A 20,712-nucleotide genomic window follows, 5' to 3' on the forward strand; every position below is an offset into this window, starting at 1 on the left:
ATCAATGATTAGTAAAGAAGGCGAGACATTTCAGTGTGTGCACTCTTGTTAAGATATGAAAAGCTAAGCTATAAATCATTTCAAATTCTTTTTTTTTTCTCATTGATAATTAACTCCTACTCTCTTTTACTCTCTCTTTCTCCTTTTTGAAATGATACCATGAATTACATGTACTTCAATAAGAAGTTTGGTATCCTTTAATAGCACTAAAGCATGTGCAACCTCTTTTTCATATAATTGCATAATTTGACTTCACACATTAAGTTTGCGATACTCTTTCATCACAGTATCTGAGCCTCAGGATATGTAATCTTAAAACAAGTGTAGATCAATTCTTCAAATGGATTCAAATGAAACTTAATGTGAAAACTCTTTAACGAGGGGTGTAAAAAGGGGGGGGGGGGGATTTGAAAGGAAGAATGTGAAATAAAATTGCCATTTCTTAATGAACGAACAATTAAAAATGTCTTGCATGTTGATCTTTTTACTGATTTCATGAAACACGGTGAATAACAAGCCTTTTTCACAGCTGTATGTGAAATAAAAATGACGAAAATATCCCTTTTTCACCCTCTTGAACAGTATGATTTGCTAAAATTACTTTAAATGTATTATTAATTTGTATATTTGAGATGCATGCCACGATACCATTTATTTAACCAAGTTTAATTGATAAATGAAGAACGAAAGATTATTTTTTTCACTCTTTCTCAACTATTTTAATCTGATGTACTTTAAATTTGTGTGTTCAAACTACATAACATGCGGGGATCTTAGTTATATTTAAGTATGTCTTTTGATTTGTATATCTTAGTACAATCTTTAAATTTAAAAAATTTTGGACGGCTACCAATTTTATTTCAAAGTTGGATAGTTTTAAATTAAAATTTGATTAGGTACCTACAGCTGATTGTTGATCTTATAAAATGGTGAAAATGGCTAATATAAGTGTTATAAAAACTGTTTGCCAAATTGAAAGACAAGATCCAAGCCAAAAGAAACACGGGAATGACAAGCAAAAAGTTTCATTTCTTGAAGATTAAAAAAAACTCTTTTAAACAGATGGTTTTACAAACGATACACTCAGTTTAAATTGTGACACTGCCTCATTGTAAAAGTATAAGTCGCGTTATTGAAGTTTAATTTGTGACACTGCCTCATTGTAAAAGTATAAGTCGCGTTATTGAAGTTTAATTTGTGACACTTCCTCATTGTAAAAGTATAAGTCGCGTTATTGAAGTTTAATTTGTGACACTGCCTCATTGTAAAAGTATAAGTCGCATTATTGAAGTTTAATTTGTGACACTGCCTCATTGTAAAAGTATAAGTCGCGTTATTGAAGTTTAATTTGTGACACTGCCTCATTGTAAAAGTACAAGTCACGTTATTGAAGTTTAATTTGTGACACTGCCTCATTGTAAAGTATAAGTCACGTTATTGAAGTTTAATTTGTGACACTGCCTCATTGTAAAAGTATAAGTCGCGTTATTGAAGTTTAATTTGTGACACTGCCTCATTGTAAAAGTATAAGTCACGTTATTGACGGCTGTTTGGTTACCTAATTTTGATGATTTTCTCGAGTCTTCATATTTTCATTGACTTCTTTCTTGTGTAATCCTCTAGGTCTAATCCTTACACTTTGACGATCTCAGTCACAAGTTGTCATGGCTTATTGAACAAAGATTTTAAAAAATCTACTGTTAAGAATTAATTCTTGCATTGTACCTTTTTGTGCTGTTGAATTACTGTCTATTTGTCAAATATTTCCAGTGTAAGGCTTTCATTAGTATCTTAAGGGGTGATAAATGACTGACCTGTGTTCAGAGAGAGCCATATTTCTTGCATGTAAAAGATTTTGAAACAAAGCAGGCTAATGCTGCAACAAGGCAGCGCTCGCACCCGCAAAGTGGAAAGGGAATAAAATAAGTTGCAATAACTTGTTTCCCAATCCACTATGAATAAATATGTTTAAACTATTATTTTCATCTTTTTTGCTGTAATTTAAAAAGAAATAAAATAAAAAAAATAGAGGACCTCAAAATAAGACAATTGGATCAATGGATGATTGTAACAACATATTTCAGACAATTGGACTGACATTGTAACAACATATTTCACACATTTCAAATTTTTATCAGTAATGATTTATACTGACAGTTTTCATGTGCTCTGAAAAATTGCTTGCTGGGATAAAAAAAAAACTCAATAAGAAGGAGAGCCATCTAAAAACACATGTATTAATATAACATTTATTTCTTTTTTCAGGGAATGGTTGTGAATGGATTCGTAAATGTTGTGATATCCACCGTGGAACGTCGTTACGACATGAGCAGTACAGAGTCGGGGATTATAGCGAGTAGTTATGACATTGCCTCTGTCCTTTGCTTAATACCTGTTAGTTATTTTGGAGGACTTGGTTGTAAGCCTAGATATCTTGGAATAGGCGTATTTATCATGGCAATTGGATCATTTGTTTTTTCAATACCAAAGTTTACCGCTGCTGAATATGAGATTATTTCAAGTGGAGACTTGTGTCATTTATCTAATAATAGCTCAACGGAGTGTGACAATAAAATAGATAGTTTATCGAGTTATAAATGGGTGTTTTATTTAGGACAATTTTTACATGGCGCAGGTGCTGCCCCCTTGTATACATTAGGAGTTACCTACCTTGATGAGAACTTACCACTCAGATCATCATCAATGTATATAGGTAAGATAAATTGTAAAAAAAAAACATGGCATTATATTTGGGTTATTTTAGTCCTCACTATTGCTCGTGCATAAAAAATCACGAATATAATGCCATGTTGAAACTACAATAAAGTATATCTTGTATCAATTACTTTTTAAGTATATTATGCCATTTTATGTATGTTTAAACATAAACAATGTTACATCAATATTATTAAAATTGCTCACGGAATAAAACTTAGAATGTTACATTTATACACATTAAGGTTAAAATAGAAGAAGAAAAAATCGGTACTTGAAGGAGATTTAAAAAAAAAAAAAACCAGCTTGTATAGAGATATAACATCTCCATCAATATTCTAGTTTAATTTCTAGTATGCTTAAATTAATTTAAGATGTTTATTTTAATAATATTGTAAGCAGTTTTGGATGTCAACATGGTCAATCGGGGAAAAAACTTAATCAAAGGTGAATAACATGATCTCTGTGATGAGACAGTAAAAAAAACATTATAACAACCACAAAAAAATCTCATCAAGCAGAGAATAGTTATCTCCCATTTTACAGTTTTGAAAAAGTACAAAAATGAAGAGTTATCTCCCATTTAACAGTTTTGAAATAGTATAAATATGAAGAGTTATCTCCCATGTTTAAGTTTTGAAAAGTTACAAAATGCAACAATTTTTTTATGAACACGATTTTAGTTAAGAAGATTCCATTGTATTGATTTATTCATTTGATGTTATATATACATCCCTACAGCACAAAACTGCTATATTTACGATAGGATTCCATTTAAACTTGAGCAATATTTGAGCTGTGTCGGAAAAAAATATACCTTAATATGCAAAGGAATATCAATACATCTGTTGATATGGTTAACCTAGTTGGGGTTGATAAAATCTCTACGGAAAGTCCTAACAATTTTGAAATTTGAGGTGTTATAGCAACCGTACAACACAGACCAAAATTCATATTATATTTTGTATTTCATTGTTTTGAAATCCATCAATGTCTTATATGTGTACATGCACTTTCAAAAGCTTGGTTTCTATCCAACACAACTCATTGGATATATTTATTTAGATGGTTTTTACAGAGTTACCTCCCTGTAGTGTCACATACCACCTTTAACATGGTTAATATTTGATATATTTATTTAGATGATTTTTACAGAGTTACCTCCCTGTAGTGTCACATACCACCTTTAACATGGTTAATATTTGATATATTTATTTAGATGATTTTTACAGAGTTACCTCCCTGTAATGTCACATACCACCTTTAACAAGGTTAATATTTGATATATTTATTCTTATGATTTTTACAGAGTTACCTCCCTGTAGTGTCACATACCACCTTTAACATGGTTAATATTTGATATATTTATTTAGATGATTTTTACAGAGTTACCTCCCTGTAATGTCACATACCACCTTTAACAAGGTTAATATTTGATATATTTATTTAGATGATTTTTACAGAGTTACCTCCCTGTAATGTCACATACCACCTTTAACAAGGTTAATATTTGATATATTTATTCTTATGATTTTTACAGAGTTACCTCCCTGTAGTGTCACATACCCCCTTTAACATGGTTAATATTTGATATATTTATTTAGATGATTTTTACAGAGTTACCTCCCTGTAATGTCACATACCACCTTTAACAAGGTTAATATTTGATATATTTATTTAGATGATTTTACAGAGTTACCTCCCTGTAGTGTCACGTACCACCTTTAACATGGTTAATATTTGATATATTTATTTAGATGATTTTTACAGAGTTACCTCCCTGTAGTGTCACATACCACCTTTAACATGGTTAATATTTGATATATTTATTTAGATGATTTTTACAGAGTTACCTCCCTGTAGTGTCACGTACCACCTTTAACATGGTTAATATTTGATATATTTATTCTTATGATTTTTACAGAGTTACCTCCCTGTAATGTCACATACCACCTTTAACATGGTTAATATTTGATATATTTATTTAGATGATTTTACAGAGTTACCTCCCTGTAGTGTCACGTACCACCTTTAACATGGTTAATATTTGATATATTTATTTAGATGATTTTTACAGGGTTACCTCCCTGTAGTGTCACATACCACCTTTAACATGGTTAATATTTGATATATTTATTTAGATGATTTTTACAGAGTTACCTCCCTGTAGTGTCACATACCCCCTTTAACATGGTTAATATTTGATATATTTATTCAGATGATTTTTACAGAGTTACCTCCCTGTAATGTCACATACCCCCTTTAACATGGTTAATATTTGATATATTTATTAAGATGATTTTTACAGAGTTACCTCCCTGTAATGTCACATACCACCTTTAACATGGTTAATATTTGATATATTTATTCAGATGATTTTTACAGAGTTACCTCCCTGTAGTGTCACATACCCCCTTTAACATGGTTAATATTTGATATATTTATTTAGATGATTTTTACAGAGTTACCTCCCTGTAATGTCACATACCACCTTTAACATGGTTAATATTTGATATATTTATTTAGATGATTTTTACAGAGTTACCTCCCTGTAATGTCACATACCACCTTTAACATGGTTAATATTTGATATATTTATTTAGATGATTTTTACAGAGTTACCTCCCTGTAGTGTCGCATACCACCTTTAACATGGTTAATATTTGATATATTTATTTAGATGATTTTTACAGAGTTACCTCCCTGTAGTGTCACATACCACCTTTAACATGGTTAATATTTGATATATTTATTTAGATGATTTTTACAGAGTTACCTACCTGTAATGTCACATACCACCTTTAACATGGTTAATATTTGATGTATTTATTTAGATGATTTTTAGAGAGTTACCTCCTTGTAATGTCACATACCACCTTTAGGCCAATTAAAATTAATTGATAGATTTTCATCCCCGCCCGCCCCTCTGAAATCGTCCCGCCCCGATTTTTTTTATTTTATAAAATTTACGATTTCCGGATTTTGTTCGTTTCCTTTACCGATAACCGTTAAAATTTCGTTTTATTTATGACTTCCTGTCAAGTTTCGGTTTTGTACCTCTAGTTAATCTAACCAAAATGAGTGTCGACATATTCTGCTGCACTATGATGACAACATCATCTTCCAAGAGTAAAAACTGATAACGATAATGACGTGAAATATTCGTGTTACGAGAAAAACGCTGTGTCCTAGACCACAAATCGCGGTATGTCACAAATTTTTGTGGTTTGAAAACTGGGTTTTTATGCAATGATTTTGTGTCAGGAAGTTTAAATGTGAAAAATATCTTACGCTCAAAACTTGTGGAACCCATTGATACAGAAAACATGACTGAATTAAATATATTGAAACACAAACACGAACTTGTATATTAAGTTTAAAAAGTCGACTAAAATACGCTTTTATTTACACAAGCCCTTAGATTTCTAAGAATTTACCCATGATAGTCTTTTCTTGTTGATTAACAGAAAATGTCCCAATACCCCAAAACGGTCATTAAACACTTCTTTTTTTTATCAAGTTTTACATGAAAATAATATTTTCATCTTGCATAAATGCATAAGTACCAACCCTATTACTTTCAACACTGTTTAAGTTTTCATTTTATTCTGTACTCATAATAATTGTGTTGCATTTGCTTCATTTTATGGGGACTAAAAACCATAGTTTAGGAACCCAAATACATTTGGTGTAGAAAGTCCAACTGAAGAGAGCATTTCTACATGTTTTTGTTGTTTAGTTTCTAAAGCCGCAATTAGAGACATTTATTTTGGGATTTGAAAAATAATGTAAGATTCCTCATACCTGTGTATACATGATATAAGCTTATTATTACACTTGAATATATGAAGAACTCGTCACAAAATGGTTTCATATGAAATAAAATTTAAAAAATAAAATCCTCCCACCTGCCCCATTTTTTTCAAAAATTTGGATGAAAATCTAGTAATTAATTTTATTTGGCCTTAACATGGTTAATATTTAATATATTTATTTAGATGATTTTTACAGAGTTACCCCCCTGTAATGTCACATACCACCTTTAACATGGTTAATATTTGATATATTTATTTAGATGATTTTTAGAGAGTTACCTCCCTGTAATGTCACATACCACCTTTAACATGAGTAATATTTGATATATTTCTACTTGTAGGTATATTTTATGCTTTTGCTATAGTAGGACCAGCTATAGGTTATTTAGCAGGAGGAGCATTCCTTAATATATATGTAGATTTTGATTCAGTTAATACTACCAGGTATGTTTGATTCAGTTAATACTACCAGGTATGTTTGATTCAGTTAATACTACCAGGTTATGTTTGATTCAGTTAATACTACAAGGTATGTTTTGACATTTGATATAATATATATGATAGCAGGTACATGTATGGGGGTCTCATTGGGGGTTCCGATCCCAGATCCCGCTTACACTATGTACGTAAGCAATCCCCTTTTTTTTGTCATTTCCCGGGTCCCGCTAGACCTCATTTCCCGTTTTCACGAAACAATAATTTGACTTTCACATGTCCTGCTTACAAAAAATCGGCAATCCTGCGTCACGCTTAGACCCCAATGAGACCCACATGTATGAATGTTCATATATATTCACAGCTGTGTTAAAAAAATATACAGAAAAAAGTAAGGAGTTGTGTCCCATTAACAATGATTAAAGAACCATTAATATTCTTGTACATAGTTCTTCAACTATTCTTAACAACTAAAAAATTTATCAACTTCGAGGTTACTGGATTGCCTCCTTTCTTAATATGCTCCTATTAAAGTAACTGAACATTTAAACTTGTGGTTTTTCTGTGATTACCCTCTCAACCCACAAAATTGGTATCTTAGGGATAGTATTTTTTTTTAAATTACAGACTTTTTTTTAGAGAATGAAAAATTTCCCAAATTTAGAATGTCAACAAGTTCATGTAAAGCTGCTACCAGAGACAGATTTAGGAAGGGGATGGAGGGCTTATGGAACTACATAAATGCATTTATACTGGTTATGTTGCCTTTTCGGGACCACTCTTTTTAAAATGTTAGATCAACAACCTTCTGTAAAAGAGTTCTGGAAATCTGTTTTCCCTGGTGGTCCTTAAAAAAAATATGAAGGTCCTCACCATCATTTTTATTGCAAATTACCTAAATTGTGTTGGTCCTTTCTAAAAATGTGGTGGTCAAATCCCTAGGACCAAGAATTATCGAAAACTCTTCTGTTATACATGTGTAAGACGTGTAAAAACCACATGTGAAGATCATGCAATTTACTCATACTTCATATTTGGCATGATTTATGCACGACTTTTGCATGTAATGTCCTTCATGCATATATCATGCCTGGCACTTTTGCCTGTGTACAATAGGTTTGGTGCTTGATTTAATTGTGATTTTTCCAGCATACCAAATTCCATCAGTCCAAGATTGGTTGTACCAAGGTAGGTTTGTTGTATTTTTAACTAACTTGTGATGTTTTCAAGCTTATCAAATTCTACCAGTCTGAGATGGTTAAAGTGTGATTGGTTTTTTATGTGCTTAATAAAAATGTTATGTATTTAAGCTTATAAATAAATTCTACCAGTCTGAGATGGTTAAAGTGTGATTGGTTTGTTATGTGCTTAATAAAAATGTAATGTATTTAAGCTTATAAATAAATTCTACCAGTCTGAGATGGTTAAAGTGTGATTGGTTTGTTATGTGCTTAATAAAAATGTTATGTATTTAAGCTTATAAATAAATTCTACCAGTCTGAGATGGTTAAAGTGTGATTGGTTTGTTATGTGCTTAATAAAAATGTTATGTATTTAAGCTTATAAATAAATTCTACCAGTCTGAGATGGTTAAAGTGTGATTGGTTTGTTATGTGCTTAATAAAAATGTTATGTATTTAAGCTTATAAATAAATTCTACCAGTCTGAGATGGTTAAAGTGTGATTGGTTTGTTATGTGCTTAATAAAAATGTTATGTATTTAAGCTTATAAATAAATTCTACCAGTCTGAGATGGTTAAAGTGTGATTGGTTTGTTATGTGCTTAATAAAAATGTTATGTATTTAAGCTTATAAATAAATTCTACCAGTCTGAGATGGTTAAAGTGTGATTGGTTTGTTATGTGCTTAATAAAAATGTTATGTATTTAAGCTTATAAATAAATTCTACCAGTCTGAGATGGCTTTAAACATGTGTTTGTTTTGTGCTTAACTAAATTATGATATTTTAAAGCTTGTCTATCAATACATTCTACCAGTCCAAGATGGATTGAAGCCTGTTGGGTTTGTTTTCTGGGGTAGGAGCATGTTAGTTTTGTTTTGTTTAAAAATTATCAATGTTTTTACAGCTTATTTATAAATTTTCTCAGTCCATGATGTATTTGAGCGTTGTGGATTTGTTATACCGCATTTATGGGCTCAGTCTGTGCGTCCGTTTGTTCTTCTGTCTGTCATGCTTCAGGTTAAAGTTTTTGGTCAAGGTAGTTTTTGATGAAGTTGAAATCCAATCAACTTGAAACTTAGTACACATGTTCCCTTTGATATGATCTTTCTAATTTGAATACCAAATACTGTAAACCAACTTATTTTTCGCGAGTAGAAAAATAACGCGGTTATAAATCGTGAAAATGTAATACTTGGATCTTTCCTTATTAAACTACATCATATAAATTTAAATAATAAAATATTAAAAATTAAATAACCGCGAAGAAGACTTCAAAGGATAAAACACGAAATAAAGTATCCGAGAAAATAAGTTGGTTTACAGTAAGAGTTTTGACCCCTATTTCACGGTCCACTGAACATAGTGCAAGTGGGGCATCCATGTACTATGGACACATCCTTGTTTTATGCTTTAAAATTGTTGATGCTGTTACAGCTTATTTATAAATTCTCTCAGTTCTGAAATAGGATGGAGTATGGTGGGTTTGTTTTGTACTTTGCTAAAGTGTTCTGTTTTTTTATTTTTTGCAGCTTATCAATAAATTCTCTGTCCAAGATGGTTTGGAGTGTGGTGGGTTTGGTATGCACTTTGCTAATGTGTTCTGTTTTTATTTTTTTTTCAGCTTACCAATAAATTCTCTGAGTCCGAGATGGGTAGGAGCATGGTGGGTTGGTTTTTTGCTGAGTGGAATTTTAGCTTTAATGATCTCAATACCAATCTGTGGATTTCCTACATCTTTACCAGGTATTTATTGTAATCTTGTGAATAAAATGGGTTACAGGGTATATATCAATGAATGAGGTTGCAGCCAAACGACTGAAATAAGGCCAAAATTAGAATTTATATTGTTGGATGTTGCCTACCTACCGATTTTTTTTTATAAAAAAGAAGATGTGGTATAATTGCCAATGAGACAACTCTCCACAACAACTCTCCACAGGAAACCAAATGACACAGAAATTAACAACTATAGGTCCCCCTTCAGCTTTCAACAATGAGCAAAGCCCAAAATGCATAGTCAGCTATTAAAGGTCCTGAATCACAAATGTAAAACAATTCAAACAAGAAAACTAACGTTTACTTGTAATTTATTTAATCATGAAAAAAAGTATGATTTTTTGTTTTAAAATGTTTTCTTGCTCTCGTGACATTTTCTTGCAAATCTAAAACATGTTTTACTCATGTTGTTGGCCAAAAAAATAAAATCCATACCAACCTACCCAGGTCTACAAGGTATTGGTAGTCAACATCAAACAAATAATTGTTGCCAAATGAATAAGACAATAACAGGGTAGGTAATATACAACATCTTAAGCTTTAAATTATGCATTTGAAAATATCAAAATTGTGAATTATTTTAACAACGCCATCCATCTATGTGCACAAATTGGCTGATGGAATAGTTTCCAGACTAGTGTTGTCAGATCCTTGAAAGTGTGGACACTGATTTCGTATTTTGACCAGATTGGGATAATTTCAATATAACCTTACATGAGTGTTGGTCTGATCATACAAAATGACAAAGGGCCCAGTGAGTTTTTCTCATCACTCGGCATCCGGCGTCCATAAACTTTTACAAAAATCTTCTCTAAAACTACTGGGTCAAATTTAACCTCAATCATCATTAGGGTATCTAATAAAAATATGTCCGATGACCCAGCCAACCAACCAAGATGGCCGCCTTGGCTGAAAATAGAACATAGGGGTAAAATGTACATTTTGGCTTATATCTCTGAAACCAAAGCATTTAGAGCAAATCTGACTGGGTTTAAATGTTTATCAGGTCAAAATCTATCTGCCCTGAAATTTTCAGATGAATAGGACTACCCATTGTTAGGTTGCTGCCACTGAATTAGTAATTTTAAGGATTTTTTTACCGTATTTGGTTATTATCTTGAGTATTATTATAGATAGAGATAAACTGTAATCAGCAATAATGTACAGCAAAGTAAGACCTACAAATAAGTCAACATGACCAAAATGGTCAATTGACCCATTAAGGAGTTATTGCCCTTTATCATGTTTATAATAAATTTTTAACAATTTTCATAAATTTTGTAAACTTTTACAAAATAATTTCCACTGAAACTACTGGGCCAAGTTCATTATAGATAGAGATAATTGTAAGCATCAAGAATGTTCAGTAAAGTAAGATGTACAAACACATCACCATCACCAAAACACAATTTTGTCATGAATCCATCTGTGTAATTTGTTTAACATGCACATAGATCAAGGTGAGCGACACAGGCTCTTAAGAGCCTCTAGTTTAGGGTAATATATACTGTAAATTCAGAAATTATTGCAATTTTGTCATTTATTTGTAAGTTTTAAATGCAATTTCAAATTTTGCGATATTTAGAAAAATCCTGTTTAATTTATGTAAAAAATTTCAAAATGCAAGTTTAGATGATTGCAATAATAAAAACATCGCAATAATTTCTGAATTTACAGCAATGTTGCTCTTGATAATTTGTTATCTTGTGTTTTATTTAGGTTCAGAAAAGTACAAAGCAGAGAAAGAAAAGGAAGTATATAGCAGTAATACCAAAAAAGTTACCACAACAGAAACAGTCCCTGGTACTAAAGGGAAGTTACTCCATGTCTGGTCTGCAGTGAAAGTCCTGCTCACAAATCCAACATTTATGTGTCTAAATTTAGCAGCTGCCGCAGAAGGTTTGTGTTTCAGCAGAAGATCACTCTGTATTATTTTGTACCAGTTTTGTAGTTTTTATACCTTTAGCAGTTGTATTTTTTTAAATCATAATATAGAAAACTTTAGCAAAAAGAAAACTATGTTAATTCATCAATTATGAATAAATTGAGAATGAAGGGGGTAAGGTTAATGATTTAAGGTGTCGTAGATTAAACAAACACAAAAATATAGCATTTAAACATAATTTGAAACCAAAATGACAAATGTATAACAATTTAAATGAGAAATGTATCGGCCTAATTCATGTACAAAATAATGAACAAAAACCAAGTATGTAACACAGCAACAAATGACAACCACTGAATTACAGGCACATACATAATGTGGTTGGGTTAAACTAGTTTGAAGGTGCCAACTCTCCCCTAACCTTGACAATGGTGTAACAGTACAACATAAGAGCAAAGTATAAAAAATCAGTTGAAAAAGGCTTAACTCATCAGATGGATACAAATAGAAAAAGAGTAGACATGGACAGTAGTCAAGATTTCATTAGAATCAGCATCCATTAGTAGAAGATCAGTCATATTATGTCCTAAATGTGAATCATTGTCCATTTGAGTTGACTTTACAATCATTTACAATATTGCAATTACTTTTTCTATTTTAGGTAATATTTTGGCAGGTTTTGCTACATTTACATTGGCAATAATATATTTTTCTTTTTCAGGTAATATTTTGGCAGGTTTTGCCACATTTGCACCAAAGTTTATAGAATACCAATTTGCTTTACAATCCTCTACAGCAGCTATGTATATAGGTAAGTTTTTTCATAAAAATTATCTTATCACTACTAGCGAGGCATAAGTGTTATTCTTGTCCATACTTATACTCAAGCTTATTACCACAAAACACAGCTCAAGTTCATATTTGGATGGTGTCCATTTCATCTTTCTAGAGTTATTCCCCTTTATTCTCAACATATTTTTATCAGCAAAATTAGTTTTAATACAACTGCAAAAAAAAATTTGGGATCGAATAATGGTATGTTGTCGTCGTCTGCCTCGTCTGAAGACACATTTGGTTTCCGGACAATAACTTTAGTTTACATGAATGGATCTCTGAAATTTTATAATAAGATTCATTACCACAAAAGAAAGGTTGGGATTGATTTTGGGGATGATGGTCCCACAGGTTTAGGAATTAGGGGCTCAAAAGGTCCCCAAAACAAGCATTTTTCTACTTTCAGGATAATTTGTGTATGAGTATTTCAATTGTTCTGAAATTGTATCACAATGTTAATTACCGCAAGTGAAAGGTTTGGAAGCATGTTGGGGGTCTATAGTGTCAACAGTTAAGAATAAGGGCCCAAAAGGGGCCAAAAACAAGCATTTTTGTAGTTTCTGGACAATAACTGGTGTGTAAATGTATGTTTATGAAATGGTACCACAAAGTTCCTTATCTCAAAAGGAAGGCTTGGATTGAGTTTGGGGGTTATTGTCCTGTTGATGCAGTAAAAAGGGGCCATAAAAGGGCCAAAAGCAAGCATTTTTCTACTTGCCAGACAATAACTTATTGTAGTTTACAGTCAAAAACTTGTGTTAAACGTATAAATTTTTCTGAAATTATACCACAAGCTTTAATCGTTTAGCAATTAGGGGCAAAAAAGGGGGAAAAACAAGGGTTTTTCTGGTTAAAGGACAATTTAGACAATTTTAAAGCAGTGTAAGGAAGGCCAATTTAGATTTAAAGGAAACTGTTATTTATATATGTTTGATTACCTCCGTAAGACTGTTTGAAAATTATGTATTAAGAAATGTAGATTGTCTTTAGGTGATAAGCTGTAAAAAAAAATTAGAAGTTACTATTCATTAACATTAATTTAAACCATGACTGTATGTCGTTTTATATTTTAATATTTTTATGATGTATTTAAATGAGTAGTTATTGTTCAAAACTCCATTAGAAATTTGAATTGAGATTATTTTTTGAAATAACAGATTGTTTGAGGTGAAAAAATTGGGGGGAGTGGAAATAAGAATTTGTGGGGAAGGTAAAATTTCTTTCAATATTTTTTTTTTTTTTGAGGTGATTGATATTCAACAGCATAGGAAATACAAGTTCATTAGACCACATTCATTCTGTGACAGAAACCTATGCTGTGTCAACTATTTAATCACAATCCAAATACAGAGCTGTATCAAGCTTGAATGTTGTGTCCATACTTGCCCCAACTGTTCAGGGTTCGATCTCTGCGGTCGTATAAAGCTGCACCCTGCGGAGCATCTGGTTAGCGAATGCGATAGTCTTGTGATGGGGATGAACATGATCTCTGATTGGGTGGAACATAAAACCTGAATTTGAATTTGCTGTTACTCAGATTAAGTATGAAAACACTGACCCCCACGAAATTGCACAAGTCAATGGCGCTGAAAGGGGAGTTAAACACCAGTCAATCAAATTGTTACGTATGCAGCATTTAGGAGTAAGACCAAACAATTGGCTGACTGGAAGTAAGAACTACGTAATCAAGTACAACGGAATGATTTCATAGTGATCTGATTGAGCTTGCATGTAGAAAATCTGACTAATAGCATGTATCTAAAGAACTTAGAATTGGATAACAAAAATGGCATTTACATGTTAACTATATTTATTGAAATAAAGTCATGTGGATTTTATGAATTTCTAGACATCTTTTTATTGTGGATACTTTGTTGCAGCTATTTTTTTTTGTAATTTTTGGTGATTTATTCATATTTATTAAGTGAAAAACTAAATTTGACATAGTTGTATAAAAATAAAGAGATGTGGTATGATTGCCAACAAGACAACTATCCACTGAAGTTTAAATGATGTGGATTTAAGCAATTATAGGCAACTGTACACGTATGGCCTTCAATAATGAGAAAGAAAAAAAATGTTTAGTCAGCTATAAAAGGACCTAACATGTAAAATATGAAACAATTTGAGAAAACTAATAACCTGATTTATAAGAAAACAATTTAAGAAAAACAACTATAACCGATAAGAACAAACAACAACTACTGAACTACAGTGTCCTGACAATTTCATTTGTTTCATTTTATAATTTATCATTTATCACTCATGACATAAGTTTTTTAGTGCTAAGATAAATGTTAATTATTTATTTTCAGGTTATGTTGCTGTACCTTGTGGTGGTGGAGGGACGTTTTTAGGAGGATATCTTGTTAAACGATTTAACCTTGGAATTAAAGGAATTATAGGACTGTGCCTTGGTGTGACTTTACCATGTTTTGCTTGTGTATTGATCTTTTTAATTAATTGTGAAAATGTGCCATTTGCTGGAGTGAATATACCCTACCCAAAAGCACTTAATGGGTGAGTAAATTTAACCTATTTTATGGGTTTTCTTAATATTTCTTTGCAAATCACCAAATTTCAGTATATGTACAATACCGGGCAAATATACCCTATTTATGGGCATTATGTTTTCTGGTCTGTGCATCCATTCGTTCATCCATATGTTTGTTCGCCATCCCGCTTGAGGTTACAGTTTTTGGTCGAGGTAGTTTTTGATGAAGTTGAAGTCCAATCAACTTGAAACTTAGTGCACATGTTCCCTATGATATGATCTTTCTAATTTTAATGCAAAATTGAGATTTTACCCCATTTTCACAGTCCACTGAAAATGATAATGCAGATGGGGCATCCGTGTACTAGGGACACATTCTTGTTTGAATCATAGTTTTTCTACTGACATTTACTTCTGGATAATTAGTACCCAAGGAATAAATATAGATTACTTTCAAGTTGGTGCATTTTTCCATTTATTATTTAAGTTTAAGTCACAGATTGAGTTGATTATTCAATAACATCATTTACACTGATTGACATTAGCTCAATTCATTCGTAGAAACTCAACTTGAAATTGGTTTCTACTCTCAGAGGTCACTCTCATTTCATTGGTCAAGTCAGTTTTCATTTGTCCAATCTTAAAATTCAGAATTCAAATATGTATAATCATGTAAGAAATATTTTTTTAATAAGTTTTTTCATTTCAGGTCAACCAAGATGGAGTTTTTAGGAATTTTCATGACAGATTCTTGTAGCGACAATTGCCATTGTTCCACAGAGGATTTTAATCCTGTATGTGGAGATAATAATGTGATTTACTACTCACCCTGCTATGCAGGTTGTCAGAATCTGATACCTGACTCTAACCCTCAGGTAAGGAGATAACAATGTGGTATACTACTCCCCGTAATATGCAGGTTGTCAGAACTTGAGACCCGACTCCAATCCTCAGGTCTGGAGATAATAATGTGGTTTACTACTCACCCTGCTATGCAGGTTGTCAGAACTTGAGACCCGACTCCAATCCTCAGGTAAGGAGATAACAATGTGGTATACTACTCCCTGTGATATGCAGGTTGTCAGAACTTGATACCCGACTCCAACCCTCAGGTAAGGAGATAACAATGTGGTATACTACTCACCCTGCTATGCAGGTTGTCAGAACTTGATACCCGACTCCAACCCTCAGGTAAGGAGATAACAATGTGGTATACTACTCCCCGTGATACGCAGGTTGTCAGAATCTGATACCTGACTCCAATCCTCAGGTAATCACAAGTGTTTCCATCATATCCCTCTCAATATTGTAGAAACTAGACATCATTAAGATGGGAGCCATCTTTGTGGGCCCGCTGTGATTAATGTGTGGTAAATTTTTTTTTACCAATTCATGACAGAAAATCACTACATGCCATACCTACCAACTTTTCAAAACGCCCATGGGGGTTTTATGTGCAAGAGAGATCTTATAAAAAATTTGGTATACCGATTCATGACAGAAAATCATTACATGCACATGAAAATAACGGCAAGAAATTGCTTTTATTGCTGTTTTTAATCTCAAAAGAAACACTGCAAAATTCTCACCTCACAGCTCATTTTTTGAAACGCTTGTTAGATGCGCACCATAGACGGATTTAGCATGGTCAGGCTGTTGATCATTTATAATTTCATCACAAAACCATATGTCAAATGACCATTAACAGGAATAATCTTTATAATTATTAATCATTATGTGTATTAACAGTATTTTGAAAGGATTGTAGAATTTTAAGTGGCCAAATAATGACCTCCATTCTTGTGTATTAAAATCATGTTTGTATTGATTGGTTCTTATTAAAACTTTAAGGCCTAATTTGAATTTGCGACAGTAAAATGTAAGATTGACATTCGCAAGAATCCTGTATTGATGATACCATAAAGATATATATTTTTTGTTGCAGCAATACGCAAATTGCAGCTGTATATCTACAGAACCATCTGGTATGCATGCGACAATGGGCAAATGTGGAGCTTCCTGCACTTACTTGCCTATATTTTTGCCTGTCTTTGCCATTGTGATGTTGCTTACTTTTGTTGCTAGTATGCCAGCATTGACTGCTACACTAAGGTAAGGCCAAAAAAATAAATATGTCTGTTTAACATTACATACTTGAAAAAAAAAATGGTTTCCTCTTGTCCTGGTCCGAGTTGATTATGGGCTGAGTTTACCTGTAATTTTAATGATTGGATTATTTCACTTTGTTATTGGTTTGGAAAAATGGTGGCAAAGTGTTTATTTCCTCACACAAGTTGGTAATTTCCTTAAAACAGCTGTTATATTCACGATTGTGAACTTTGGGATGTATCAGGCAGTTGATTTATATTATTAGCAACACTAACTTCACTTTTGACATGAGTTCAGTTTATTTTTCGATTTACGACAGAAATAAAATGACTTAGGGTCAGCGCTCAAAAGTAGTGTAGGTCGGTTACCGTAAACAGACATATTTTTTTTTTTGGCCTAAGTTTATAAATCACAAATGATAGATATAGGAAGATGTGATATGGTTGCCAATGATACAACTCTCCATCGTTATCATTTGTTATCTGGTGTATAGTTTTGTCTCGAAGGCATTCATGCAGTATTTCTTATTTTATCTAGAGTAACTGCTCTTTTTATTTGTATTTAAAGATTTGTTTTTCTTTGTGGATACCATCTGACACTGTTCATAGTACTATTTTTGTAAGGATAAATACTTTATTCTCTAAAACCTAGTAACAAAGGTACAGAGAAAAAAACATATTGATTAACATGGATATAGGAAGATGAACGTAATATGAGTGGCAACTCTCCATCCAGGTCACTAATTACAAAAGTAAACCATTTACAGGTCAAGGTAGTCTTTAACACGAAGCCTTGGCTCACATGGAACAGCAAACTATACAGGGCTCAAAAATTTACTAGTGTTAAACCATTCAAGCAGAAAAAAAAGTGTTCTAATCTATATGAAAAAACAAGAAATGAGAAACACTTATGAACCACATCACAACTACTGAACATCTGATTCCTGACTTAGGACAGGTGCTAACAATTGCAGCAGGTTTAAAAGTTTTAATGGTACCAAACCTTCACCTTTATCTGAAACAGTTACATTAGTGCAATGTACAATGTTTAAGGAAAGTTTGCATATTTGTTTTCAGATGTGTACCTCAAAAGGAGAGATCATTTGCATTAGGAATACAGTGGATCATAGCAAGATGTCTCGGTAAGATATAATGGAACCAATGCAGTATTACAGCACTAAACTACTTTGGATTCATTATTATTCGTTGGATACCAATTTCCTGAGTTTAGTTACAAAATTTACTTCTGGATACTACCTTTTGATCATAAACAACCTTCTGTTCATGTTTGGTAGAAATCCAGGATAGTTTAAGAAAGTTATTAAAATTTCAAAAACTTTAACCATTGAGTAAATATTTGTGGATGCTGCTGACGATGGAATATAGGATGGCTATGTCTTGCTTTTTAGACAAAAGTTGAAGGCTAGACAAAAAGTTCCCTCATTTCAAAATTAATTAAAATCCCTAAATTTTATCTGATTTCGCCATGGTTTTCAACAAAGAAAGATCACTTGTGTTTACAATGTTTTTCAAAAGGAAACATAAAAGAAGTAGCTGTCTGAAGCATGAATCCCAGTAAACCGGGACTTGTTGGCGAAAGGGTTAAGGAAGATGAATGGATAAAGAAAAATAGTTTGTAAACACTGACTATCAATTAAATTATTTTATTTTATTTATTTTTCAGGTTCTATTCCTGGACCTATTTTGTTCGGAAAATTGATAGACATAACATGTAAATTGTGGCAGGACAGTTGTGGCGAAGACGGTTCCTGTTTTATCTACGACAATCGCTCGATGAGTCACAACATGCTAGCAGTGGCCTTATCTGGCAAATTTTTATCGTCTTTATTTTTCTTTCTAGCAATGAAGTTTTATAAGACATGTGATGAAAATTCAAATAGCACAACGATAGACAAAACAAAACCAAATGGTTCTACCAATCATAATAGTAACAAGAATTCAGGGGACAAAAGATTGAAAGATGATCCACAAGGGGACAAAAGTATCGAAACGTCATTGAATAAACATGGCAATGGTGATATCAAACAAAATGGCAATGGATTGAATCAAAATGGGCAAAATGAATCAACTGATTTTTAAGGGAGGAGTGTGAAGATGTAAATTTGATGGGTTTTTTTCTCAGATAAAAATCAACTGGTTCTACATGATGATGTTTATTTTAACAAAATTAGAATTGTTTTGGTTTAATTTCATTTGAAAAAATCAAAATTCAAAGATTTTTTTTGAAGATATAAAGATTGAATTTGTATTGGGAAATAAAAGTACCGGTAGTCAACAAGAACTTTGATTGAGAAGCAGACAATATTATTTTAATTTTTTTAATTTATTTTTTTTGGGGGGAAGGTAGAGGGATAAAGGTAGTTTAAATAATTTATAAGGGGGATTTGATAGGTAATATAGGAAAGGTGTACTGACATAAGTAGTCTCTAAACACATTAGCTGGTTAACTCAACCGCCAGTTAAATCTGAACTGCTGGTTAACTCAACCGCCGGTTACCATATCTATATAAATAGGGTGCAAACATTAATCCACCATTCTGCCTCTGATGAAGGTCCTTTTTGGACCGAAACCGGTCAGGCTATAAAACATCACCAGGCGCTGTTAATTATGTGTATTGGTATATATACTATATTTTTATGGGGATGTGATAGGTAGTTGACAAGCTTTTTGTAATATCATACAAGAAAGAACCATGTTGTAAACTCAGGTTTGTTGTAGGGGATCAAATACAAGGGAGACAATTCAATGTATTCAAATTATTTTTTTAAGAAACAGTTTCAAATCCTGATTTTATTTTCATTATTATAAAAGCTGTGCAGGGAAACAATCAACATAATAGATGTATAGTAAAAATAATATTCATTTAAATATTATGTACACTTCAAGCCATACATACAGATTATAAGCTTCTCTAACCATTTTTGATTTTTGTTTAAGTAAGTAAGAATTTAGTGCTGTTTTTACTTGGCCACAACGGTTTTCAAAACAATAACTTTGAAAACCAATAGATATGCACTCTAAACAGATTATTGACCAATATAACACAATTGTAAACTTGTAACCATACCTCAACTGGGTATGTAGAATTGCTTGATTTTGTTACAAAAAAAGATGCTAGAAAAATGTTGAAATGTCTGAGAAGCTAATTATTTATTGAAGCCAAAAACAAATTATTTTGTTTCCTGCTCAAACTACATACATGAACATTTTTCCCACAATGCATTATACATAACGGACATTTGTACTTAAGCACCATTGAAGTCCAGTCATTTTAATGATTGTCTGATATTGTCCAGAACCAACCCTACATTAGTCTCCAATAAATATTTTTAACAAGATTTTTACCTACCCATTTTTGGGGAAGAAAAACCATATATATTTTATTTTGGCCTTATGGACTTAAAATGAATTGTTTTTATATACATGTATTTGTCAGTTTGTAAAT

At 32.1% G+C, this 20,712-nt stretch overlaps 1 protein-coding gene across 4 annotated transcripts in view; it reads left to right on the forward strand.

Moving 5' to 3' along the window:
• Positions 1 to 20,437, forward strand: part of LOC139498997 (solute carrier organic anion transporter family member 4A1-like) — a 74,952-nt gene extending 54,515 nt beyond the window's left edge. For 2 of the 4 annotated variants that reach the window (XM_071287637.1, XM_071287638.1), the window contains 12 exons: positions 2,266 to 2,713; positions 6,872 to 6,974; positions 9,770 to 9,891; positions 11,644 to 11,823; positions 12,531 to 12,620; positions 14,959 to 15,163; positions 15,847 to 16,012; positions 17,083 to 17,249; positions 18,323 to 18,387; positions 18,930 to 19,657; positions 19,919 to 20,197; positions 20,352 to 20,437. In XM_071287637.1, coding sequence (XP_071143738.1) covers positions 2,266 to 2,713; positions 6,872 to 6,974; positions 9,770 to 9,891; positions 11,644 to 11,823; positions 12,531 to 12,620; positions 14,959 to 15,163; positions 15,847 to 16,012; positions 17,083 to 17,249; positions 18,323 to 18,387; positions 18,930 to 19,345 — 1,962 coding nt within the window. In that variant the 3' untranslated portion in view covers positions 19,346 to 19,657; positions 19,919 to 20,197; positions 20,352 to 20,437. Of the gene's footprint in view, positions 1 to 2,265; positions 2,714 to 6,871; positions 6,975 to 9,769; positions 9,892 to 11,643; positions 11,824 to 12,530; positions 12,621 to 14,958; positions 15,164 to 15,846; positions 16,013 to 17,082; positions 17,250 to 18,322; positions 18,388 to 18,929; positions 19,658 to 19,918 lie in introns of all 4 variants that reach the window. The other 2 variants (XM_071287635.1, XM_071287636.1) reach the window with 1 other exon arrangement.
• Positions 20,438 to 20,712: the final 275 nt, after the last annotated feature.

Source organism: Mytilus edulis, chromosome 12 (genome assembly GCF_963676685.1).
Source record: "Mytilus edulis chromosome 12, xbMytEdul2.2, whole genome shotgun sequence".
Classification (NCBI taxonomy): Eukaryota; Metazoa; Mollusca; class Bivalvia; order Mytilida; family Mytilidae; genus Mytilus; species Mytilus edulis.